This window comes from Trichechus manatus, unplaced genomic scaffold (assembly GCF_000243295.1).
Source record: "Trichechus manatus latirostris isolate Lorelei unplaced genomic scaffold, TriManLat1.0 scaffold00017, whole genome shotgun sequence".
Lineage (NCBI taxonomy): Eukaryota > Metazoa > Chordata > Mammalia > Sirenia > Trichechidae > Trichechus > Trichechus manatus.
Genome location: NW_004443953.1, coordinates 16296297 through 16323451, shown reverse-complemented (window position 1 = coordinate 16323451; position 27155 = coordinate 16296297). Strand labels below are relative to the sequence as shown.

At 38.5% G+C, this 27155-nt stretch overlaps 1 protein-coding gene across 1 annotated transcript in view; it reads left to right on the top strand.

Annotated features, from left to right (window-relative positions):
• PDSS2 (decaprenyl diphosphate synthase subunit 2) overlaps positions 1–27155 on the top strand; it is a 283596-nt gene that overhangs the window by 86311 nt on the left and 170130 nt on the right. Inside the window, exon 2 of the mRNA XM_004372438.2 lies at positions 19766–19900. Coding sequence (XP_004372495.1) covers positions 19766–19900 — 135 coding nt within the window. The remainder of the gene's footprint in view (positions 1–19765; positions 19901–27155) is intronic.

The following is a 27155-nucleotide window of genomic DNA, read 5'->3' as shown; positions in this document are numbered from 1 at the left end:
CCTACTGGAACCTGCCCTGCACTGATTCCTGCTCCACACTGTCAACCCTGGTACATGCCACAAACAGCCCATCCCAATAACTCCTCTTCAGCTGGACCTGCCCTGCTATACCATACCTGAATAACTGACCCTGCCCATTGGACAAGGAGGTGAAAAGTATCATGCCCACAGACGAGCAGACAACAAAGAAGGCACAGCCTGCCGGCTCAGACATAACCAAATAAAACAGAAAAGCAAGCTGAAACAAATAAATCTACAATCAGTAAACAAGGAAAAAACCACTGAATGCCCCGAAGAGAGCAGGCAATATCAAAACATTTACAAAAACAGGACAGGATGGTTCCAGTAGGCGTCCAAAATAAAACACCAGATGACCTTCCAGTAGAAGAAAAGACACTAGACCTAACTGATAGGGAAATCTCTAATATTCAGAATTATCCAAGAGTTGAAGCAAAAAGCAGACAAGAATGAGGAAAAAATAGACAAATTCATGGAAAAGGCAAAGAAATCATGGAAAATAGAGACAAAAAAATGGAAGAATTCAAGAAAATAATACAGGAACAAATGCTAAAATAAATTCACAACTAGAAATCATACAAAAACAACAGTTAGAAATCCAAAAGATAAACAACAAGGTTTCAGAAATGGACAGTGTCATAGAAGGGCTGAGGAGCAGGTTTGAAACGATGGAAGATAGGATCAGCGAAATTGAAGACAAACACTTGGCTACAACTCTGAGGAAAAATCAGAAAAAAGAACGAAGAAAAATAAAGAAACCCTGAGAATTATGTGGGATACAATCAAAAGCAAAAATCTGTGAGTGATAGGTGTTCCAGAACGGGAAGAAAACGTAAAACACAGAGAGGATCCTTGAAGAACTGCTGACAGAAAACTTACCCAATATCATGAAAGATGAAAAGCTGACTATACAAGAAGCTCAGTGGACCCCATATAGGATAGACCCCAAAAGAAAATCATCAAGGCATATCATAATCACACTCGCTAAAACCAAAGACAAAGAATCTTGAGAGCAGCTCGAGAAAAACAAAAAATCACATACAGAGGAGAAACAATAAGACTAAGCTCAGATTAGCAGAAACTATGCAGGCAAGAAGGCAATGGGATGACATATATAAAACCTTGAAAGAAAAAATTGCCAGCCAAGGATAATATATCCTGCAAAATATGATGGTGAAATTAGGACATTTCCAGATAAACAGAAATTAAGGGACTATGTAAAAACCCAACCAAACTTATAAGACTTATTAAAGGGAGTCCTTCAATCTGAGAACAAACAACATCAGACCACAGGCTGAATATTGGACACAGGATTGTACTAGCCAGATACCAACCTAGGAGATGAACTCTTAAGGACTATGCAAAACAAAACCAAAAGAACTACAACAGGGAACCAGAGAGGTTAATCTGTAAATGTCAACAGCATCAGAACAATAAAAGAGGGAATAAAAGGTGTAGGTATAGAACCTTCTACTGGAGAGGAAGGCAAGGTGATACCAAGTAATAATAGACTGGTTCAAATCTAGGAAGATAAGGGTAAATTTCAAGGTAACCACAAAGAAAGTTAACAACCCTGCTCATCAAAATAAAGAAGAAAAACATAAAGCCTCAGTAAAAACAAAACCTACAAAAACAAAAGAAATGAAAAAAAAATCCACAAACAGAAGGAGTTCAGCACAGGAGAGTAAGAGGAACAAAGAAAACGTCAGCACCACAAAAAAAAAAACAAAACAAAAGAAAAAACACTGCAAAATGCAATCCCACTCCTAGGACTATATCCTAGAGAAATAAGAGTCGTCACATGAATAGATATATGCACACCCATATTCATTGCAGCACTGTTCACAAGGGCAGAAAGATGGAACCATCAAGATGCCCATCAACAGATGAATGGATAAATTATGGTACATACACACAATGGAGTATTATGCAAAGATAAACAACAATGATGAATCTGTGAAGCATCTCAACATGGATGAAACTGGAGGACATAATGCTGAGTGAAATAAAGGACAAATATTGTATGAGACCTCTACTGTAAAAACTCATGTAAAAGTTTACACACAAAAAGAAACAATCTTTGTTGGTTATGAAGGATAGGAGTGGTGAGGGGGAAACTAAATAGACAATAGACAAGTGGTAACTTTGGTGAAGGGTAAGACAGTACACAATCCTGGGGAAGCCAGCACAACTTGTACAAGGAAAGGTCATGGAACCTCTATAGACACTTCCAAACTCCCCGAGGGACTGAATTGCTGGGCAGAAGGCTGTGGGAACCATAGTCTCAGGGAACATCTACCTCAGTTGGCGTAACACAGTTTAGAGAAACAATGTTCTACATTCTACCTTGGTGGGTAGCGTCTGGGGTCTTAAAAGCCTGTGAGCAGCCATCTAAGATACTCCACGGGTCTCACCCCTTCAGGAGCAAGGGAGAATGAAGAGAATAAGATACAAGGAAAAGATTAGTCCAAAGGACTAATGGACCACAGCTACCACGGCCTCCACCAGACTGAGTCCAGTACAGCTAGATAGTGCCCGGCTACCACCACTGACTGCTCTGACTGGGATCACAATATAGAGTCCTGGACAGAGCTGGAAAAGGATGTAGAGCATAATTCTAACTCACAAAAAAAAGACCAGATTTATTGGCCTGACAGACTGGAGAAACTCCATGAGTATGGCCCCTGGACACCCTTTTAGCTCAGTGGGGAAGTAACTCCCAAAGTTCACCATTCAGCTGGGGATTGTACAGCATCATAAAATAAAATGGGACTAATGAGGCACAGCAGTTCAGGGACAAGGACTAGAAGGAAGAGGGAACAGGAAAGCTGGTGATAGGGAACCCAAGGTTGAGAAGGGACAGTGTTGACATGTCGTGGGGTTGTTAACCATTGTCATAGGGCAGTATGTGTACTGTTTAATGAGAAACTATTTGTTCTGCAAACCTTCAATTTAGATATGAAAAAAAGAATTATCTATGTGAGATCAAATTGACAACAGCAACTCAAAGGTTTGATGGGAAGCCTAGGGGGCAGTGAGTGGAAGATAATGAGGATGGAATAATTTGGAAAAGGATAATGAGAATAGCAGCACAACTGAAAGAATGTAATCGATGTCACTGAATTGTACATGTAGAAATTTTTGAAATGGTGTATCTTTGGCTGTGTATATTTTCACACACACAAAAAAAAAAGGTCGAGAAGGGAGAGGGTTGACATGTCATGGGGTTGTTAACCAATGTTATAAAACAATATGTGTACTGAGAAACTATCTGTTCTGTAAACCTTCATCTAAAGTACAATTAAAAAAAAAACTAAAAAAAAAAAAAGCATGTAGACGGATAGATGTCCGTACGATCTGTTGCGTTATATGGGAATGGGGTTGGGGGTAGAGGAGTGGGAGAGATCTATGACTTTTCTTTTATTACTTTTTTCTTATTTCTAGTGAAATAAAGGCTATCATTTTTAGTTTATGACTAGCAGCTTTTCAGGAAAGAAAACTGTGGAGGAGAAGTGGCATCCTAATGAAGTGAAACCTAATGATGACCAGCATTTTCTACATTTTCTAGTACTTTCTAGATATAATGCTGTCCTTTACTCATTTTTATACCTTTTAAACATGGATTATTTTAGTACTAATTAGGACAAAATACAGCTATTAAGCTGGGAAAAAAAGTCTTCAAATATAGATTTCCTGTCTTAATGTATTCCTGGAAATAAAAACAAAATATATATAATTTTTTTAACTAAGTAGCCCCTCAAACAACTGTTTCAGTGGAGAAATTCAAATTCTGCCCAATTTCAGAGAAAGGACCCTAAATGTCCAGAAAAGAATGGAGAAAAACATTATCTTCTCCTTTCCTAAAAATTAACAAATTTGTGGACTGTTTCAGAGGTTCAGCTGTCACAGCCACCAGAAGGACACAGGGCCATACGCCACAAGGTGAGCCTGTGCAAGGAGTGGGGTAGACCCTGGCTGCTCCTACAGTCTGTGAGGTGGGTCTTTTTTTTTTTTTTTTTTGAGTTGTGGTTTTTAACTTGGACAGCACTTTCACTGTAGTGTGGCCCTTTCTCAGGCTATGTGAACAGGGGCTATTCAAGGCTTCCCATAGCCTTCTGTTTAATGGACCAAAAATCCTCTGGCTCTGTGCTGCCTGGGAGTCTTGTTGAATTTGCCTAAGGCAGGAGGCTGCACCCATCTGCTTGTTCAGCTCTGAACACATCAGACCTGCAATCAGAAGTTTTGACAGTGAGAAATTGCATTGATTAAGGGTAGGGTTGCATAGCTGATTATTGTAATCGGTGTCAATATATTGTACACTTGTAAAAAGTGGAATTGGCAGAAGTTGTGTGATAGACATAATTATAACAACAACAACAACAAAAAGAGTAGAAATGAGAGTAGCTGCTGAGGCTGCTTATGTACAGCCAAACAACTCCTGGGATTTGGTTCTCAGTTCAGTGGTTTAGAGTCATAGTTTCATGAGACATTCTAGTTAATTGGCCTAATAACATTTTTAGTGCTTCTGTTCTACCTCCTAGTTCATCTTGTAGTGTCTGGGGTCTTAAAAACTTGCAAGCGGCCATCCAAGGCACAATTTGTCTCTATTTGCCTGGAGCAAGAGAGGAAGAAGGAGAATCAGGAATAGGAGGAGAATATGGAATGTGTAGCTAATTGCCTCCATGAACAACTGCCTCCTTTGCCATGAGACCAGAAGAATTGTGTGGTGCCCTGCTATCATTACTGAATATTTAGATCAGAGATTCCATAGAAGAATCCTGATTAGAAGGGGGGAAATAACAGAACAGAATTTCAGATTCTCATGTACTCTAGACTTCTGGAGCCATGGAGGGTGCATGAACCCATGAAACTATTGCCCTGAGATAATCTTTAAACCTTACACCAAAAGCATCCCCTGAAGTTGTCTTAAAACTGAACAGTAGTTTAGCTTAACTGGTAAAAAAAAGATCTGCCTTGAGCATTATGCTCTTTTTAAGAACAATCTATATCTATATGGGATCAAATTGACAACAGCAACTTGAAAGATTAAATAGGAACCTTAGGGGGCAGTGAGTTTATGTTAATGTGGAAGGAACACCTAAGAAAGGGAGGGTAAGAATGGTTGCACAACTCGAATGTAATCATTGTCACTAAACTGTAAATGTAGAAACTCGGAATTGGTATGTTTTGCTGTGTATATTCCCAATAACAACAATAAAATAAATAAAATTTAGAAAAAAAGAAGTTTTGAGGAAATGCTTAAGAGAAATAAACTAAAAAAAATTTTTTCACACATTTTATTTATGAAGCATTTTCTAAGACTTAATTCTAAGCCATTGTTCCTTTTTATAGTCTGTATTTTAATTCTGTTATGATCACTATCTCTATAGCTTGGGTAATTACGGGCTTTGGAGGTGACATCTGAATTGAACCCCAGATCTCTCACTTATTGACTCTGTGATGTGGGGCAGGTTATATTATTAATTCATTCAGCAAGTATTTACTGAATGTCTTTTGTGTGCCAGACGTTGTTCTAAGCATTGGAGATACATCTGTGAACAAGTAAATATACTATGTTGTTGTTAGGTGCTGTCCAGTTGGTTCCGACTCATAGTGACCCTGTATACAACAAAACGAAACACTACCTGATCCTGCGCCATGCGCACAATTGAAATACGCTATAGCGTGCTGATATTTTAGTCGGGAGACAAATAATAACCAAAATAAATGTATATAAATATGTAGCATATCAGATGATAATAATTGATATGGAGAAGGTAAACTATCCCCATAAGCCTCAGTATCCTCATTAGTAAAGTGGAGATAACCACCACATCACAGGATGGTTGTCAGGCTAGGTAAGATAGCATGTGTGAAGACTTGGTAATGCCATGGGGGATGAGACCATCTGCTCCCAGGTAGCTTAGTAGCAATCTGTTGAATGAGAGGTTTCTTCACAGACTCTTTTGACCTGGTAGGGTAGAACAAGTGGTATTGTCCTCTGAGACTTAAATCGGCTAGAATAAACTGTATGTGATTTATTCTAAAAGGAGGCAATGGTAGTTCAGTGATAGAATTCTCACCTTCATGCAGGAGACCTGGGTGTGATTCCTCGTTAGTGCACCTCATGTGCAGCCACTGTCCATTCCTCAGTCAAGGCGTGTGTGTTGCCCTGTTGCTGAACAGATTTCAGTGGAGCTTCCAGACAGACTAGGAAGAAAGGCCAGGTGATCTTCAGAAAAGCAGTCAACGAAAACACTGTTGATCACAGTGGTGGGATCCACAACCCAGTTGTGGGGATGGTGCAGGATGGGCAGCATTTTGTTCTGTTATACATGGGGTCATCATGAGTCAGGGCTCAACTTGACAGCAGCTAACAACAACAAAAAATTTATTCCAAGTGTATCTCTCTTTATTCTGTAGTTGCCATCCTGTTCATTAGGTGCCATGTAAATGAAAGTTTTAAAAATTGAGGCATATTTTCCTCTTGACATACAGAATTTGAGAGATGCTACTGTTATAGTAATCATCCCCCTTTTAAATATCTATAAGATCTATATAAATGGGGCAGTCATGTTGGGGGCATCTGACCTCCTCTAACTTCATGAGGGGGAGAGAAAATCATTATAAGCATCGCAGCCCAAGGCTGATTGCTGAGGTAGAGGTCAGACATACTTCCTCTCTCCAACCTTTTTACCAGTTCTGACACCAGCCGTCCTTCCCATGGCACTCTACTTCTCTGCTGAGTTCAATAATTCATCGCAGTGGTCACACAGAACTCACAGACAATACTCATGATTATGGGGTTTATTAGGGAAGTAACACATTACAATTCAAGATCAGGAACAACTCAGGATATAGTTCTTCAGTCAGGACAGCTTCTCAGCCGTGCCCACAGGCAGGCCGCTCCCTGGCCCTCCGCCTCTTGGCCCGTTGAGCCTCTTGGGCCAGTCTGGCCTCTGCCCTGCTTGGGCAAGTGTTACAAAGCTCTTTAGCTCCATCAATAAGTGCCCAGAGGCACCTTACTCCACCAGTAAGTCTCAGCCCCGAAGGCGCTCAACTCTTGCTCCATGAGTCATCAAGCCTACCTCTGCCAAGTGCCTGGAGGCACCCCACTCCTTTAACAGGTCTCCTGCCCAAAGGTGCTCAGCTTTCTCTCTCCGTGGGCTGGGAAGCCCACCACTCTGTCTCCTGCTGGTCTTCTTCTTCTGCTGCCTTTGCAGCTGCCATTTCTCTGCCGCTGCTTTTCACCGTCTCTGGTGTTACAGCTCTCTCTGTGTCCTGGGCCTAGGAGGTTCTCAGTGCAGGGATCATGGGTCCAAAAAGGCTCCGCTCCTAGCTTTTCTTTTTTGGTGGTAGTAAGGTCCCCTCTCTGTTCTGGGATTGGCTCTCTTTTAACCCTAGCAGATGGCAAAACTAGCCAATCCCCTCGTTAGGGTTCCATGCACCTTATTTGCATGGTACCACCCCCACAAGGGTGCCATGCACCTAATTTGTATTATTAGTAAGCTGTCCAATCCCCTTGGTAGGCCACGAGCACCTTATTTATATAGTCTCACTCAATCTTTTGATGGGAGTTACAAGACTGTGGCTAGAAAGGCCATATAAAAGTGATTCATTGTACTGCAGATCTTAATTAGTAGCAATATTTGTGATTATGACAGCTAATCCAATAGTTTTGAACTAAGTCAGCCAGTCATAGGATCTTTTCTGTGGTAGAAACTTTATGGAAGATTATCACAAACAGTCCATGTCCCACTACCTCTGTCACATCTAATTCTTCCATATCTCAGTCTCCTGTACCTTGGATTCAGTGTTGATTTTTGGAAAAACAAGTGAAATTTTCCTAAAATTTTTGCACTTCTGAGCCATCCTGTTGCAATAATATAGTTTTAGATTTTGACTTGTTGTTTTTTCTTATATTTTTTAAACACATTTCTCCTGCTAAAATCCATGATGTATTTTACTTTGCTATTTTCCTCCTCTAATTTGCCGTTTTTTAGTAAAATATTTCATCTTTTTTTCCAACTTGCTTATTTTTTTACTGAGTTCTTCCATCTGCTATTGTATCTGTCACAGTTGGCTTTAGCCTCTTAATAGTATGTTTAGTAAATGCCAGTTGAAAGACCTTTACTATCTTTTGTCTTTTCCAACTTGTTCTAATACGGATACTCTAAATTTGCACAATTGAACCACCTTCGTTAGCTAATAGGACTGATACTGTAAGCACTAAATATTCATTACTTACGTTGAGACATTCTTTTTGATAAAAATGTGCCTGCATACTAGCTGAGTAAAACCATGGAACATTATAGAAGATTAATTGGAGAGCACTTCTCTTGCATTTGAGTGGCAGAGTCTATTGAAATTGGGACTGCAAGTTGAGAAAAGCACTGAGCATAAAGGGAGCACTCATTTACGTTTGGTTGATTTATTCTCTGCACAGACGGACTGCAGTAGTGGGAGGTTTAATTCACAGCACATTAGCTCTTAGCCAGTGTCACTGCTTGAGTGGTAGTGTGAGCCTTGGGTGTCTGTGTAATGTAATGATGCCTGTATTCTAACACTCAATTTTTCTATCCCTTTGCTTTTGTTAAATTTAATTTTTTAATGTGAAAAAAAGAGTTCTATCCATTAGAATTATTTAAAACGATCATTTGAATAGTTTTTAGTGTGACAAAAATATTATTTTTAAAATGGCCCTATTTTACTTCGCTAGTATTTTAAAATAAATCTTCAGTTATCATTTGAGTGGAGGAATCTCTGTTGTTTTTTTCTGACAGCGTGTTTAATTCCAAGGTGGCCAGCCTAAATATTGCTGCAGACTTGATCAATTATGCCATTATTTTATACGTCAATAAACGACCGGTGGTTAGTAACCATTTCTGAAAAGCTCTTGACTTGATTTCCCCCTGCTCAACAACCCCTACTCCCTACCCCTATTCTACTTTCTCCTCTTCCTTTTTTTCCAGGCGCCTGTCTTCTGCCACATGCCCATCAAACCTAATTGCAGCTTCAAGAAGGCTTTGGTGAGGCAGTTCCTCGGCTCTGCTGTCCCTGGTGATTTAATGCGGGTGGGATGTGCATGTGGCCCTCGAGCCATGTCAGTGGCTGCTACAGCTCTCAGATTCTAATGGCTGGTCACCTCAGGCCCTAAAGTTGTTTCAAGTCTAGGATAGTTTAGTCTCAGGATAGACATGGCAGTAATAATACAATTTGGGTCATTTTGTCAATGGAAATTAACCTCCAGTTCTTCTGCTAATTTTATATAAAAATCTGTGACATGCAGACTATTTTTAGTCTCCCTAAAATTATAGTGCTTTAAAACGGTTTTCATGATTGTAAATTTTTTTCTTTTACAACTGAATAATATTACTGTCATTGAATTGCTTATTATATATATATTTTTAACATCATTTCTTTGATACCATTTAAACTTTGGCCCCCTGTCTAAATCTTAGAGAAATTAAAGGTGAAATATGAGAACCCAAAAGGCACCCAACATAGGGTCCTGGTGTTCATTAAATGTGGGTTAAATTTTTCCTTCAAATGAGAAACACAATTATAATGTAGTACGCCATCTACCTTCTTAAGATTTTGTTATTTTTAAAATGTTTTTTTCTCTAGATTAAAAAAAAAGATCTCTGCTCTTGTATACAACTTGGAAGACAAATCACCCTTAATCTGAAAATCCATTGATTAACACTTGTTATCATTTGGGAGTATTTTCTTCCTATCTTGTTTCTTTTCATCTTTCAAAACAAAATATTTCAAACATTCAGAAAGTACGAGAACACCTTGTATAATGAACACCTGTATAATGACACCTAGATTTAAAATGTTAACGTTTTGTTATATTTCTTTGTAGTTTTTGTCCTCAGCCTTGTTTATATGCATATATTCAAACATAACTGAGATAATATTATATATACAGTTTTATATTCTGTCTTTTCATTGAACATTTTAAGTGCTTTCCTAGGTCATTAAATTTTTTTTGAATGTCTTGAAAGCAACGGGGTTTGGGTTGGTTGCAACACTAAATTTGTTCTAGTGTATGGACATGTTTTCTTTTTTTAAGTAGTGATAATTCTATTCCTATTCAATAATTTTACATTATACTTCCAGTTCTTTTAACTTAATATATCATATACTATGACTTTAAAGTAGAAGGTCAGTGAAAAAGAGGACGACTCTTAATGAGATGGAATGACACAGTGGCTGCAACAATGGGCTCAAGCATAACAATGATTGTGAGGATGGCGCAGGACAGGGCAGTGTTTCGTTCTGTGATACATAGGGTCGCTATGAGTTGGAACCGACTCTGCGGCACCTAACAACAACAACAACAACATGACTTGAAACAGTTTTTCAGAAAACTGCAGGTTGTAACTCATTAGTCATGGAATCAATTTAGCAGGTTGCAGTTAGCATTTTTTTAGAATAGAAAATATCAGTATATTCCTAAGATTCCTTGACAAAAACTATGCATATTATAAACCCATTGCCTTCGAGTCAATTCCGACTCATAGCAACCCTATAGGACAGAGTAGAACTGCCCCACAGGGTTTCTAAGGAGCACCTGGTGGATTCGAACTGCCGACCTTTTGGTTAGCAGCCGTAGCTCTTCACCACTGCGCCACCAGGGTTTCCATGCATATTATAGTCAGTCCTTTTCTGTTATCTGTATGTTTTTTGTTTGTTTGTTTGTTTTTTATTTTAACCAGAGGTCATAGACATAAGCATTATTAGGAATCTTATTGATCAACCTACCTCATGTGTATTAGAATTTAACACTTATCTTTTATGCTTTCATTTTCTGGATAGTTTTATCAGGATTGGGTATATTGAAGTGGGATAACAAGGCAATAAAACAAATTCCATACCTTTAGATTTTAGCATTGGAGGGAGTTTCCTTCTCAGGGGATGTGGACAGTGCTCATTCTTTCCTACTCAGGTTTACTTTGGGGTGCCTTGAAACCCTGGGGGCGTTGTGGTTAAGAATCCACCAGGGTCTCCTTGGAAACCCTATGGGGCAGTTCTACTCTGTCCTGTAGGGTCGCTATGAGTTGGAATCGACTCGATGGCAAGGGGTTTTTTAATTTACTCAAAGGTGATATTCCCTTGTGGGTGGTTAATTATTTTCATAATATCTGACTATAAATTTTCCCAAAAAGTTGTGATTTGGATAATGGATATAAGTTAAAATTTGGAACTCTTGAGTATAAATCTAAAAAGTTTTCACCATGCTCCAATTCTGCCATCCCATCTCAACTCTCCATCTGGAAGTACCTCCACCTTCTGTTCAAAGTGAGGTAAGCCTTCTCTCTCACAGGCACTGATGTAGCAACAAATTCAGTCAGTTCTCCTAGATGAAGAAACTAAGTGCAAAAACACTCCAATTTATTGTGTTCTTTCAATTTAAAGCTTAAGGAATAGGTCCTTTTGATATCGCATAATTTTTATATATATAACTTTTCCAATATGACAGTAAAATAAATCTTAGCATGTTTTTTAGACTGCATTGGGGCTTTTCTTGTGCGTGGCTGTGGCTTTTAAAAAATTCACTAGGATTTAGGAAGAGGGACTCAAGTCTTCGGAACAGAATGATTGAGTGTGGCAAAGGGATAACAGAGAGATGCAGAAAGTTAGGAATAGTAATAGGTCTGTTGCGCATTGGTTAAGAGCTACAGCTGCTAACCGAAAGGTTAGCAGTTCAAATCCAGTTTGACTCCACCAGCCGCTCCTTGAAACCCCATGGGGAAGTTCTACTCTGTCCTGTAGGGTCACTGTGAGTCAGAATTGCCTTGACGGCAACGGATTTGGTTTTGGTTTCTGATAACAGAGAGAGTCTGCTGCTGTATTTCTTGAAGCCATTTATTCTTTCATCTTGAATTTTTTAAAAACTTTATTGTGGTAAAATATATATAATAAAACATTTGTCATTTTAAAGCATACAGTTCATATGTACAGTAATTTAAGTGTACTCTAATTACATTCACCATATTGTGCAGCCACCACCACTATCCATTTCCAAATGTTTTTTTATCACCCCAAACAGAAATTTAGTACCCCTTATGCAATAACTTCCCGTTTTTCCCTGTCCCCCTGCCCCTGGTAACCACTGATAAACTTCGGTCTCTATGCATTTGCCTATTCTAGGTATTTCATATAAGTGGGATCATATAATATTTGTCCTTTAGTGTCTGACTTTTTTACTCAGCATGATGTTTTCAAGGTTCATCCATGTGATAGCATGTATCAGGACTTCATTTCTCTTTATGTCTGAATAATATTCCATTGTATGTATATACCACATTTTATTTACCCATTCATCTGTTGATGGACACATGGGTTATTTCCACCTTCAGGCTATTGTGAATAATGCTGCAACAGACATTGGTACTCATGTTGCACTGTTTTGAGACCTACTCTGTGTCACTTAGCTAGATACACGGCATCCAAAGATGACTAAGCTTGAGTGTCCTCAGGGTTCTCACAGCCTTGTGAAGGAGTTCCTGTGAACAGAGCATTAAATATCAAGGCCACACAGCATAAGCGAGCCTGGGCTTTGGAGTTAGAACTATGTTTAAATCTTGGCACTTCCATTAGTAGTTGACTAGTGTGACTGGTAATTATCTAACTTTTCTAAGCCTTCTCCCTAATTTTCCTCATCTGTAAAGGGATATAAGTAGTTACCTTGCATGGTTTTCATGAGAATTAGAGCCTGTGCATGTAAAACACCACATGCCTGATATTATAGTATGTTGTAGTTGTTGCTGTCTGTGTCGTTATCATTTTTATTATTTAGTGTATTAAGTACCAAACTAGAGGTTTACAAAAAGTACTCTAGAAGCCCAAGGAAAGGACAACTCCTAGATCCTAGTTTCTGTACACTGCACTGTCATACATCTCTGCCTCACTATGCACGTGTGTACACACTTCTTTATGGGGGTGTGTGGACACGCCCTGTATGTATTTGTGGACATACTGTAAGGTCCCTGAGTGGTGCAAACCATTTGCGCTCAACAACTAACTGAAAGGTTGGCAGCTCAAACCCACCCAGCAGCACCATGGAAGAAAGGCCTGGCAATCTGTTTCCATAAAGATTACAGCCAAGAAAGCCCTGTGGAATGCAGTTCTACTCTCTTAACACCTGGGATCGCCATGAGTTGGAATCAGCTTGAGGACAGTGGGTTTGGTTTGTTTGGTTTTGGACATACTGTGTTTCTTCATGTTGGCTATGCATTGTTCCTCAGTCCCCTGAGTGTAGGTATTCTCCAAGATTCCTTTTCTCTTTTCTATTCTTCCCTTCTTTTCTCTTCTCTCTCTCCTCAAAAAGTCATCCATCAATTCCTAGTGTTTCAGCCATCACTTCTATGAGGATGCTTCCCAAATCTATATCCACAGCATTTCCAGCTGCCTGCTGGGCATCTCCATCTGGAAGTCCTTCTTGCATTCAAATTTAACATGTCCAAAACTGAGCTCATTAATTCCCCATTAATTCTCCTTCCTCTCTCCAGTCCCTGCTAATGGCAGCATCATCACCTCCAGTCAGTCAGGCCTGAATCTCAAAGTTAGCCCTTATCTTTCCTTTGCCTCTCCTACCCCTCCTCATGCCTCCCTTATCCAGTCAGTTGGCCAGAGTAGCCTGTTCCACCTCCATGCTGCTGCCATCATTCAGCTTTTATTCTCTATCTCTGCTGCCACTACCCTAATTTAGGCCCTCATTATCTCCCACCTGGACTTTTGGAAGAGACTCCTCCTAACTAATCTTCCCTCTTCTTTCCACTGCACTCAACATGCTACTGCCACTGTAACAGTATTAGGCCCAGAGTAACAGTTTTAGTCTTTAGCTTTAATCACATTACTCCCTTGCTGACAACCATCGTGCCTCCTGATTGCCTGCAGAATAAAGACCAGGCTATAAACCTGACTTTCAGGGTTCTTCACTATTTAGATTGTTGCCTGTTTTTCTAGGCTTATTTACCTTCACACACTGCCCAGATGGGTACAGTCCCACAGCTCCTGAACCTGCTCCCTGTTCTCCCACTTTATATTGTCGCTGCCTATGCTGTTTCTTTCTCCTATTCTAATGGCCCCCACCCCCATTCCCACTCCCACCTCCATTTCCTGTTCATGGAAATTCTACTGTCTTTCAGGCCCAATCTGAATGCTGCCTCTGCTATGAGGAGCACTTCTAGCAAGAAACAATTTTCTTTCTTCCTCTGTGTACTGATAGCTTTTTGTTACGTTACTGTCTTTTATTTGCTCCTTGTATTATTCAAGTTAATCATTTTTCAACACCCATATAACTCCTTTCTTACAGTTCTTATTTCTTTGTATTCCTCTCATGCTTGCTACATATGTGTTGAAAAAATGGAATTTGAGAAGAGATATGGAAAGAGGTACCATAGCGATGATTGGAGATACTTAATGGAATTGAGTTAAGGAAGAGAAGTTCTTTAATAGTTGTGGAAAGATGTGGTGATGCAATGAGAACTGTAGTCAGCCATCTAAAGCATAGTGTGAGAAGAGGACAGAGCTGGGCTGGCTCTAGGTTTCCCCGACTCAGCCCTTATTTCCATGAAATTGTATAGCTATGTGAATATTTGTGTTGAAGGTTCATCTATTCTACTTCTAGATCAGAATTTTGGAGAAGGTAAAGTTTTGTCCCCCAAAATTCAATTTATAGAATTTTCAAAATGATATTAATTATTTAACATTAGTGATATATGCATATTGATTAGTTTTTTAGGACCACATAGTATCCAACATCTGTTTAAATTGAAGGTTTAGTACACCTGTAATTTGTCCACCAAGCTATCCCCATGTTTCTCCTAGACTGCTGCAAAACCCTCCTAACTGGTCTCCTGTCTACTTTGTTTCCTTCTCCCGCCTCCCCCCCACCCAGTTGTTTTTCCACACTGATGACAGAGGGTTTCTTTTGGAGGGGATGAGGGGGTGTTAAAAAATACCTGATTATGTAATTGCTTAAAATACTTCAATGTCTTCTTATTGCTTTTTGGATAAAAAGCAAACCTCTTATCGTGGCCTGTTCAGCCTGTGTGGTCCAGTTCCTGAATGCCTCCAGCCACACTTCTTAAGGTGTATGTGGTGCTCTCTGTCTTACGTATGCTCGTTCTTGTGTGCTGGGAACAATCCTCTTACTCTCCCAATACCTTTCTTTTATATCTCTTCTTCTTTTGAATATCAACTCAGTCATCCCTACCTCAGGGAAGCCTCTGACTTTCCCGACTAGTTCCCCTTATTATAAGCTCTCATGGCACCATCTCTCTTTTTTCTTTGACACACTCATTACCATTGTCATTTTCCATTTATTTGTGATTCTTTCATTATTATCAGTCTCTTCCACTAGATCATAAGCTCCATGCATAGTTTTGCTTGCTGTTGCCTCCCATTGCCTCGCACAGTGTCTGGTGTAAGGAAGATGTTCAGTCTGTATTAGTTGAATGAATGAATGAATGAAGTTTTTGTTTATATTAGCTAAAAGGAAAACAGTTCTGTAGAACTTTAGTGATGAAGATCACTGAATATTTAGTGATAAATATTGGTCTTCATTCCAATTTTTATTCCCCTTATATATATTATTAAATAATTGAGTATATTGAAGTGATAGTATATAGAAAAAATCATGGAGTAAGAAAAAACCTCAGATGTCAGATAGTCCAGGCTTCTCTCTAATGTGTTGTGTTGGAGGCTGTGTGGCTTCTTGAACATCTCTAGCAACAGGGACTCACCATCAACAGAGACAACTCTGTTTTCTAATTTCTTCATGTTGAGTCAAAATTGGCCTGCTATGTTTTCTATGCTTTAGTGCCAGTCTCTAAAGTAATACTTAGTAGGTCTGTCTCCTATCCATATGGAACCCTTGCATATGAGTAGACAGCTATTATGTGTTCCTCTACCTTAATTTCTTTCTCCCAGCTCTTCCCTTCACACAATGTGCTACTGCCATATTGATTCTGGAAACAACCATGTCCTTCTCTCTCTCCTACAAACAACCATGTCCTCCTCTCTTCACACACCTTTTTTTTTTTTCACACACACACACATATGCAAACGCCCAACTCCCCTGGCTACTTCCTCCTTATCCTGTAGATTTTGTGGAGGCTTCTTTACACCCCTTCACCTTATTGTTAGTTGCCCCTTGTCTGTGCTCCCACAGCACCAGTTCATCCCCTTAAGAAGCTAGTATCACATTCTATTCTAAGTGATTCTTAATCCAGACAAGATTAGGGAGACCATATCTCAGCAGTGCTCATCATCATGCCCTCCATTGTCTGCTTAGCACCGTGCCTGACATGGCAGTAAGCATCCACTACGTTGTTGACTGCATAAATTTGAGAACACCAACTTTACCATTCTTCAAGTTAGCATCTGCAGAGTTTTTTCTTTTTCCCCCCAGCTATTCATATGGCCATATGTGATTTCACCATCTGGATATGCTCCAGCTTGTCAGTGTCCCTCCTTAAGAGAGGCATTAAGAATAAATCAGAGTGCTCCAGGTGAAGTATGACCTGGACTGTGTAAAACATATCATCTCTGTAAGTTTAGAATTCTAGGAGTTTTTTACGCTCAAGAGCAAAATTTCTTATTCTGCTTTGGTTGTGAGCTGATTTTTGAGCTGTGGGCATTTTCAGTTTATCTCAGTACTGCTTTTTTTAAAGGTGTTAATGAAGTGAATTTAAAGAAATGGTGTTTTGGAAACAGTTATTTAATTTACTCAAGCTGTTATTCTGTCCTCCGGCTTGTTAACTACTGTCTTACTTGAAAATTAATGGCCAGAGGTGTGCTTCTCTGAATGCCTCTCTCTATTTTTGTCAGTCTATTATAGCTTCTTTTCCTGCCCTTTTCAGTACTACTGCAAGGAGGCAAGTGTTTCAATGATACATGATGTTTGGGGCGGTGGGAGGTTTGGGAAGAATTCCTTGATTTTTCTTATTTGGGGAGGAGAAAAGGAAGCAATATTTATAGGAAATTATATCCTGGCAGAGTGGGAAAGACTTTTTGGCAGATAGAAAAAAGGGAGTAGAAGAAAGAGAAAGTCTAAGAGTCAAAAAAAAAAAAAAAAAAAAAAAGATGGTAAAAAGTAACAAGGAGAACCAAAAAAAACCTGTTGTTGTCGAGTCAATTCTGACTCACAGTGACCCTATAGGACAGAATGGAACTGCCCCATAGGGTTTCCAAGGAATGGCTGGTGAATTCAAACTGCTGACCTTTCAGTTAGCAGCCATAGCTCTTAACCACTGTGCCACCTCATAGCTGTTGTTCACTGATCACCTACCATGTGATTCCACAGTGTTACATACTTTAGCCATGTTGTCTCTTATCCATGCATTGACTATGAAAAGTAGATGTTGTTACCTTCATTTTACAGAAGAGGTGACAGCCTCTGATTCCTAGCTAGTGAGTGGCAGAAGGGCATTCTTATGGCCTTTAGGCGTTTCTGGTTCTAAAGCCACACTGTTCTAATTTGACTTAGCAAATAATTTTGTGAATGAGCTGAAATAGATGGAGAGTCACTATAGTATAGTGGTTAAGAGTGTATGTAGACTCTAGAGCCAGTTGGGCTGGGTTCAGATCCTGGCTTTACCACTTACCAGCTGTGGTACATTGGGCAAGTTGCTTTGTTTCTCCATGTGCCTCAGTAAAATTGGGATGATTGTAGTACCTTCTGCTTAGGGTTGTTGTGAATTAATTTAGTTAATATATAGTAAAATGCTTGGAACAGTTCGTGACATATAGAAAGCACTTTATAAGTGTTTGCTGCTATTATTATTATTATCATTTTTATTAGTTTGTGTGTCCTCTTTGAAAGGTCCTTTCTCTGGGAAGTTTGAAGAAAATGTTGTTAAGACTGTTGCTAGAACCACTTCATTAATGTGACTTGGAGTTCTTACTGTGTCATCATATCGCTCATCCCTAACCATATCCTGCTTTAACACACACATACACACACACACACACACACACACAAACTCATCTTTTTCTTTCACTTTTAGAAGAGCTTATTTAGACATCCTCTTTAATATTATTATAAAAGAAGGGAAGAGTGAAGATTCACCTTAAGTAATACATACAGCATCTAGTAGCGTAAGTTAAATTTTGCATTTCAAAGCAACAAATTTAGAAAAAGTTCCCATTTTACATTTTCTTGTTCTAAAATAGGTGCTTCCCAGCCTCCCTGCATTTCATGTCCATAGGATTTAAACTGATTGTTACATGATAATGAAGAGCTTTGGAAATTTCTAATGCCTACTTGTTTCTATTGTGATGTAGCTTAATTACCTTAACTTCTTTTTCCTAGGATATTAGAACTTCTTTTCTAAAACTACTAACCCTTCTAACTTGCTGAAGATCACTTACTCAGTTAAGGAGAAAATACAAGAAGTAGAAAAAGAGCTATTTGCAGAGAGACTGAAGATCTGTCTTGTTTTGAAACTAATGAATAAGCTCATTAGGGACCCTTTTTTAAATTTCTTTTTGGAGGCTTGAGAGGCAAAGTTTGTTTATTTTTTAAGTAATGGATTAACTCATTAATTTTGGCTTTGTTAACTTAATTAACTTAAATTGATTCTTTGTTCATAACTCACTGAGGAAGTCTTAATGATTCAATGAAGTATTACAATACTAATTTGAAGTGTTTTTTTCACTGAATTTAAGAACTGTATGTGTATATTTTGTGTATGCTATGATTATATCATCTAGTTGTTTAGTGCTCGTGAGCATGGTTCTAAAAATTAGTTTATTATACTGCTCATACCAAAAAAAAACACAAACCCATTGCCATTGAGTTGATTCTGACTCTTAGTGACCCTATAGGAAAAAGTAGAACTGCCCTATAGGGTTTCCAAGGGGTGGCAGGTGAATTCAAACTGCTGACCTTTCGGTTGGCAGCCGAGCTCTTAACCACTGTGCCACCCGGGCTCCATACTGTTCATAGTTTTTTTTTGTGTGTGTGTTTTTTTTTAATGATGCTATTTAGTTCTTATATGAGAACCACTTGGCAATACTTAACAAATTTAGGTAGTTCTGGAAAGTATTTCTAGCCTCAGTTATAGCAGTAATTATAAAATTACCGTCCTCATAGCTATATATATATATATATGTGTGTGTGTGTGTGTGTATATTTTATATATATATACACATATATATGACATTCTAAGGCCTTATTTTTGCCTAAAATGATGATGCTTTGCATAAATAATAGGAAATGGCAAGATGTTTGCTGATGACATCCATTTCTATTTTGTCTGTCAAATGAATTCTTAAGTCATTTGGATTTGGTTTAATTCTTTCATTCTCTAAGCTTCTTCTCTACCTGTGGCCACTCCCCCTTACCACCATCACCACCAAATATAACTTTATCCAGCCCTACAATTTATATCTCAGTTGCTATCAACCTCATTCAAAACAGTTTAAAACTATGTATTCCTCTTGTTATCAGAGCAAATGGTTAAGGTTGACAGTGGGAAGACCCAGGAGGGAGCCAGATCATCAAGCCTCACCAATTAAGATCCTCACTTTTAAAACCAGCCATGAAATTCTCTAGTTGTTTCCTGAACTCATTGCTTCCTCGTATTAATTCGTTCTTCCCCCAACCCTGGTTCTTTTCAACAAGTCCCATTGTCCAGTTTTAGAGGTATGGGCATATGTGCAGCAATTTTCTAACTTGAGTTGATTGACCCTGTGAGAGTATGTTAATCCTTTCTTTATTTGTTGGCAGGAGGCTTGTACATGACAGCAGGAATAACCTCCAGTTGAGAGGCTTGGTGGTGCTACTTATTTCTAAAGCAGCTGGGCCCAGCAATGTGGATGCTTCATGTCAGAACTGTGACATGGTCAGTGGGATCTATTCATGGTAAGAAGAAATTCACTTTTGACATTGCTCTCTAAATTATATTTTCATTTATTGAACAGTGGTCAGTGGAAATCACTGTGCAGCTCTTTGTCATTCTCTGATTCAAACAGTAAAATATCTTGTAAGGTTTTAAAAATGGATTTTTATTGTTCCTTATAACTCTGGTACTTTTGGCCAGCTTCCATGCATGACTGGGATATTTCTCCATAAATTTTATCAAATACTTTTATTTCTGCCCTGGGCATTTAAAAATTTCTGTTTATCAACCCCCACCCCTACCCCCCTATACACACATACAGTTATGGTATCGTTCTATCTCTGTAGAAACCTCTATGCCACTCAGTCCAGGGTTTCTGATTTTTAAACCTACTCAAAATGGTAGCTAGTTGTATAAATAATAGTGGGCCTACCGTTTCATGAGAAGTAGTCTATTTCAGTGCTATATAAGTTATTTGATTTTATTTACTTTTATGGTGAAAAGGTTTTTTATTAAAGTTATTGGAATAAGCACATATTTATATCTCACACATTTAGATTAAAAATAAATTTATGAGTATGTGTTAGTCATTTTTTGCTGAATAATAACAACCTTAAATTTTTCAGTTTTGTTTAAAAATTACTGTATATATTTTTAGTAATAGTATTATTGCAAAAGTTTTATATAATCCTAACAGTATGCTTGGCACTGTATTAAAAGCCTGTATAGAAGTAACAATCTGCAGGTGAAATCTGGTATATAGAACATTTTCGTTAATTATTATACCTAAAAACATGGGTGACAAAGAATTTTTCCTCACAAAAACAAGCATTTCTAGAAACTTTGGTTTATGGCTAATTGGCCTAGTTGATTTACTTTAAAATGAACCCACATCTCAAAAATTTTTTATTCCTAGTGATCTTATCCAGAACTTTTTTTCTTCTATAGTATTTGCGTTGCTTGCCAGCTATGAAGTCCAGTCCTTTTTTATTAACAATCAGTCATGGCTACGAACGACCTGTCCTTCAGCCAGTATAATTTTGCCGACCCTTTACCATTTGTCCATACAAGTATCTAGACTAGAAGGGAAACCTTGAGATCATTTTCAGTTCCACACTCTGAAATAATTTATATTTGTTTAGTGCTTTGTAGGTTACTGATCATTTTTATGACAGTTATCCCATTTGACCCTTAGAATAGTGCCCTAAGGTAGGCATTGTCTTTTTACTTATTTTACTCTTGAGAACAACTGAATCTCAAAACTTTTGAGACTTTTTCAAGGTGATGCAGCTGGCAAATGGGGAAAGTTGAGGCTTACTCCATATCATGTGTTTTTTTTTTTGTTGTTGTTCCATTCCAGCTTTCTAGTCTGTTTCACTTGTAGCCTGACACTTGTAGAGCAGACTAGCCATTAAATTTGTATGCCACAATAAGGTCTTGCTTCTTGTAAGTATGTCTTGAAAAACTTCTGAATGGAAAGCAACTTGGCAAATCGTCTTTAATATGTGTATATCCTTCCCCGAAATCTGTTTTGAATTAGAGTTCAAACCTTTACCTTATAAATTTTGTAGAAAACTTGTGGCTAAGTTTAATTGAAATAACTAGAGAAAATACGTAAAGAACAACAATGAATACCAATAACCTGTTAGTCCCTGGAAATAGATCTCCACTACCTTGTATTTCATGTTTCTCTGTTTCTTCTTAGTAATCGCATCAAGTTTCAGTCTGCTGACTTTCACCCCGTTTTATTGGTCAGTCATCTGCTCTTGCGTTTGGGTAACCACACACACTATTAATGAACACCAGCTATGTTTCGTTGTCTCTAATCCTAAAACAACCCTTGGAAAGTACTACCTGACACATTAAAAAAAAAACCTGTTGCTGCTGAGTCTTTTCTGACTCATAGCAACCCTATTTTACAGATGAGGAAACCATTACTGAGATTCAGACTTTTCTAAAGTCTCCTTGGTAGAAGGTAATAAAGTTGGGATTTAAATCCAAATTTTGCTATAAAGGTTGTACTCTCTTTACTATGTACTGGTTATTGTTTGTATAAACATGGTACAATATGATGTGACCTTGTGTTTCTAATTCACTGTCCTCTAAGAAACAGTTGCATTGCCTCTTGATCCTCCATGGGAACCTTAATGCATTTGGTACATGATTGTTATAATCTGAGCAATTGTAAAGAACTTTGCAAAAGTATAGATATACACTATGAACACAAAAACTTTCTAAATAACCTAAGTGGGTTTTAATACCCAGGTGTATAGAATCCCCAGTTACATTGAGGGAATAATTCTGGTGTGGTTCCAGGCTATTTCCTGTAATTGGCCTTGATCTAGTAAGTCATTGGTGTTGCTTGGATATTTCACACACTGCTTAATGTGTAAAACATAGCTGGTCTTACTGTGAAAAAGTAATTTGTTATAGTACTATGAGAAACCATTAAGTTGGTTCTCTACCCCTGAAGTCATTTGTTTGGCTTCTGTTTCCTTAATTGTTCAAGTGTAACTTTTGCTGGAGGCTTGTATCTATAATGCCACAGTGAATTATTTAACATTTGAGGGAAGTACTGATTTGGGAGCTTTTTAATTCACCTTCAAACTACTGGGATTTACATTGTTGATGTTTTTCTCTCATAAACTTGACTTTGATGCCAGATAATGGAACCTGAGTAAATTACATAAGGGACCAAAAGTGAGTTAGGGGACCTCTTTTGTTTGGCCTAAGGATGTAACCTGTGCTTGTGGATGTGCCTGGTGAACTTTTCACATAATGGCCAAGAGAGGATGAATTTAGGCTAAAATGTAATAACTACATTTTGAAAAATAGACAAGAGATCCACATTTATAAAAACGCATTATAAACGTTTATCATAGCCTTTTGCCCACAAGACCATAGGCTTTAGGTTTATACCACCAACCTTGACTTTTAAAAAATTGGTTGCAAAAGTGACCAATCAAAAAAGTATTACTGAATTTGCAAGTATCCCTAGCTACAACTGAGAAAATAAGTGTACAACCTCTTCTATTAATGATGGGATATTTTTATTTTGTGTATAAGAGATAAAAGGAGTGGCACAGTGGTAAAGTACTTTGTTGCTAGCCAAAAGGTTGGTGGTTTGAACCCACCAGCTGCTCAGCAGGAGAGAGATGTGGCAGTCTGCTTCCATAAAGATTTAAAGCCTTGGAAACCCTATGGAGCAGTTCTACTCTGTCCTTATAGGATCACTGAGTTGGAATCAACTCGATGGCAATGAGTTTTTTATTTTGGTACAAGAGTTAGGTCATTATAATATATAATATGTAATATTACAAAGTATAGACTTTTCTAATATACAATATATTAAGTTTAAAGAAGTTCAGGCAAATTTTTTTTACTAATGGCTTTGCTTTCTCAGTTATTTTAAGAGCTGACTCAAGTATTTCTCATCGAACGAACAGTTATGAGCTAGACCTCACAATGAACATGTTTCTACCCTACCCTTATTCCCTGAAATTTCACAACACCTCTTTCTACCTTTGGTGTAAGAGATTCAAATGAGTTCACCTTTTGTTTTCTTCCTGAGTACCCAACTAAACTACATTTCCCATCTTCCCTTGCAGTTGACTGTGACCATGACTGAGACCTAGCCAATAGAAGTGATGCTTACCATTTTATTGCATTTGCAATACTTGTTAAGTAGATGACCTTGGAAGTTACCCATTCAAGATGAAAAGTACCTATATCCCTGAATCATTCTTGGAGTGCCACCTGCTCATCAGGAACATCTATATAGACTTTATATGTGAGACAAAATATCTGCTTATTAGACCACTTAAATTTTGGGGTTTATCTGTTACTGCAGCAAGCATTGTCTTAGTTAATATACATGTACTGTTTCTGTTAATGCTATCTCCATTCAGTCACCCAGTTATCCCAGTGAATTTGGTAATCTTTAATTACTCCTATTCTTTCACTTTCCATACCCAAAAAGCCACCAAGATACAAATTTCTATGCATGGCATATAGTAAACATTCTTTGTTTTTTCTTTCACTCCATTTCCATTCTTCTTTGTCAGGCCTTTGTTACTTCATATCTAAACATCAGCAATAGCTGTCTATCTGGTCTCCCTGTCTCTAGATGCTCCTTCAAAATTTCAGTTGCTAAATTGAACATTTTAAAGCTCTGCTTTCATCACTCATTCAACTATTTATTAAGCACTTACTATGTGCTAGGTAGACCTCCTGGGTGGCACAAATGGTTAAGTGCTCAGCTACTAGTTGAGAAACTGGTGGGAAACCCTGGTGGCGAAGTAATTAAGAGCTATGGCTGCAAACCAAAAGGTCGGCAGTTCGAATCTACCAGGCGCTCCTTGGAAACCCTCTGAGGCAGTTCTGCTCTGTCCTATGTGGTTGCTATGAGTTGGAATCGACTCGATGGCAATGGGTTTGTTTTTTGTTTTTTTTTTAATCCACCCAGAGGTATCTCAAAAGAAAGGCCTGGCTATCTACTTCCAAAAGATCACAGCCATTGAAAACCCTACGGAGCACAGTTCTACTCTGATACACCTGGGGTTGCCATGAGTCAGAATCGGCTCAACAGCAACTGTTTGTTTGCGTGTTTTTTTGTTTTTTCACATGTGCTAGGTACAGTGCTCAATACTGGAGAAGCAAGCTAAATAGTGCATAGTATTTGCCCTCAGTGACCCATGGTAATGCAGTACTATAGGTGCTGTTACTGGAGTATAGACAGAACAGAGTTCTGTGGAGGAATTAATGATGTTGAGAGAAAGAGAGGAGAAAACTTCAGAAAAAGTGACCATTTGGGTTTCACAAAATAGACAGCTTATAAGTGAGCTTTGAAATTTACTAGGTCATCAGTTGGAGGAAGGCAGGTGTGGGGGGGGGCAGGTAAGGGGAAGTTGTATGCAGATCGGGGAAGCAAGAAGCGTCTGACCAAAGACATGGTGTGTCAAAGTACATGACATGGCCCAGAACAGTGCTGACACTGTAATAGGCACACGGTACCTCATTGTTCCCTGAGGGGATGAATGTACGGAACAGAGACTAGCTTTATTGTGTATGTAGGGAAAAGAGATGAAATAAGGTGGAAATGAAAGGCTGAAGTCAGATTGTGAAGGGCCTAAGGAATGAGGGCTATATCCTGAAGAAACAGTGGGCATGGGGAGGGGCATCTAAGAGGCAGCAGAGCGGACTTGGAATCTGGAGACAGACTGTACCACCTAGTAGCTGTACCTTAGTATGTACTTGAAAGGATGGTTTTAAAATTTGTATGAGTGAATAGAATAATGCATGGCACTTAGTAAACATTCTGTTTTTGCTCTTATTCTTAGCTGTTATTATCATAAAAAGATCTTTAAGCAGGGGTGTCATATTAATATATCTGCTATAGAATTTAATTAGCTGATATTTAGAAGATGACCCAGAGAGGAGAGGTCCAAGAGGCAAAGGATCAACCAAGGAGTTACTAAAGTCAAGAGCAGAGAGGGAAAACAGAGACTTGGAAATGTTATGGAGGTTTTGCCCAAGGCACGCTGTTGGTGATCGGTTGAAACAGAACTCAGACCCACTTAGGTCCTCTGCTTTCGTGCCTTTTTTTCTGTCAACATATCCTAGTTTGTGCTCCAAGGCTGAAAGTGTCATTAGATATGCAGTGGGACAGAAGGTCCTGTGGTCAAATGAGTTGGAGAAAACCAGGTTAAACAGTTAAGGAGGTTTCTTCATTTCAGAATTCTCAAGAGTTGTTATGTACATAAGGCATGCATCACGAATCTCTTAAGACAAGATATCATTTTCCTGTTATTTGACTACAGAATCCTTTAACCTCTGTCAGCAGTATATCTTGTGGAATGCTGCAAAATAGTTTGGTAAATGTTATTCTACTTCAGGGTACCCAAGTTTGAACCCCAGTGGGAACTCTGTGAGGTAGAAATAACAATTTCTTTCACCAGTGAGAAAACTAAAGCTCAGAAAGGTGAAGTGACTTTCTGAGATCCCATATTAAATGATTAAGTTGGGGAAGAAATATATAGGTTATCAATTGCCTGGGTTCAAATCCTTATTTGATCACTTATTAGTTGGGCTACCTGGAAAAGTTCAGTACACATTCTGTGCCTCATAGTATGTTTCTTAGGTGTGTTAAAAAAGATAATATGTGGAGAAACAAATCACCAACTTCATATGGAAAGGGAAGAGGCCCCAAATACGTAAAGCATTACTCAAGAAGAAGAACGAAGTGGGAGGCCTCACACTACCTGATTTTAGAACGTATTATATACCGCCATGGTAGTCAAAACAGGCTGGTACTGGTACAACAACAGATACGTAGACCAATGGAACAGATTAAGAATCCAGACATAAGTCCATCCACTTATGAGCAGCTGATATTTGACAAAGGCCCAAAGTCCGTTAACTGGGGAAAAGACAGTCTCTTTACCAAATGGTGCTGGCATAACTGGATCTCCATCTGCAAAAAACTGAAACAAGACCCATACCTCACACCATGCACAAAAACTAACTCAAAGTGGATCAAAGACTTAAATATAAAATTGAAAATGATAAAGATCATGGAAGAAAAAGTAGGGACAATGCTAGGAGCCCTAATACATGGCATAAACACAATATGAACCCTAAGTAACAATGCAAAAGCACCAGAAGAGAGACTAGATAACTGGGAGATCCTGAAAATCAAGCAGTTAGGCTCATCAAAAGACCTCACCAAAAGAGTAAAACGACAAGCTACAGACTGGGAAAAAAATTTTTCGCTATGACAAATCCGATCAACGTCTTACCTCTAAGATACTGCAAAACCTCAACAACAAAAAGGCACATAACCCAATTAAAAAATGAGCAAAGGATATGAACAGTCACTTTGCCAAAGAAGATATTCAGGTGGCTAACAGACACATGAAGCAATGTTCAAGATCATTGCCATTGGAGAAATGCAGATCAAAACTACAATGAGATATCATCTCACCCCAACAAGGCTAGCATTAATCCAAAAAACACAAAATAATAAATGCTGAAGAGGTTGTGGGGAGACTGGAACACTTACATACTGTTGGTGGGAATGTAAAATGGTACAGCCACTTTGGAAATCAATTTGGCACTTTGTTAGAAAGCTAGAAATAGAAGTACCACATGATCCAGCTATCCCACTCCTTGGAATATATCCTAGAGAAATAAGAGCCGTCACACGAATAGATATATGCACACCCATGTTCATTGCAGCACTGTTCACAATAGCAAAAAGATGGAAACAACCTAGATGCC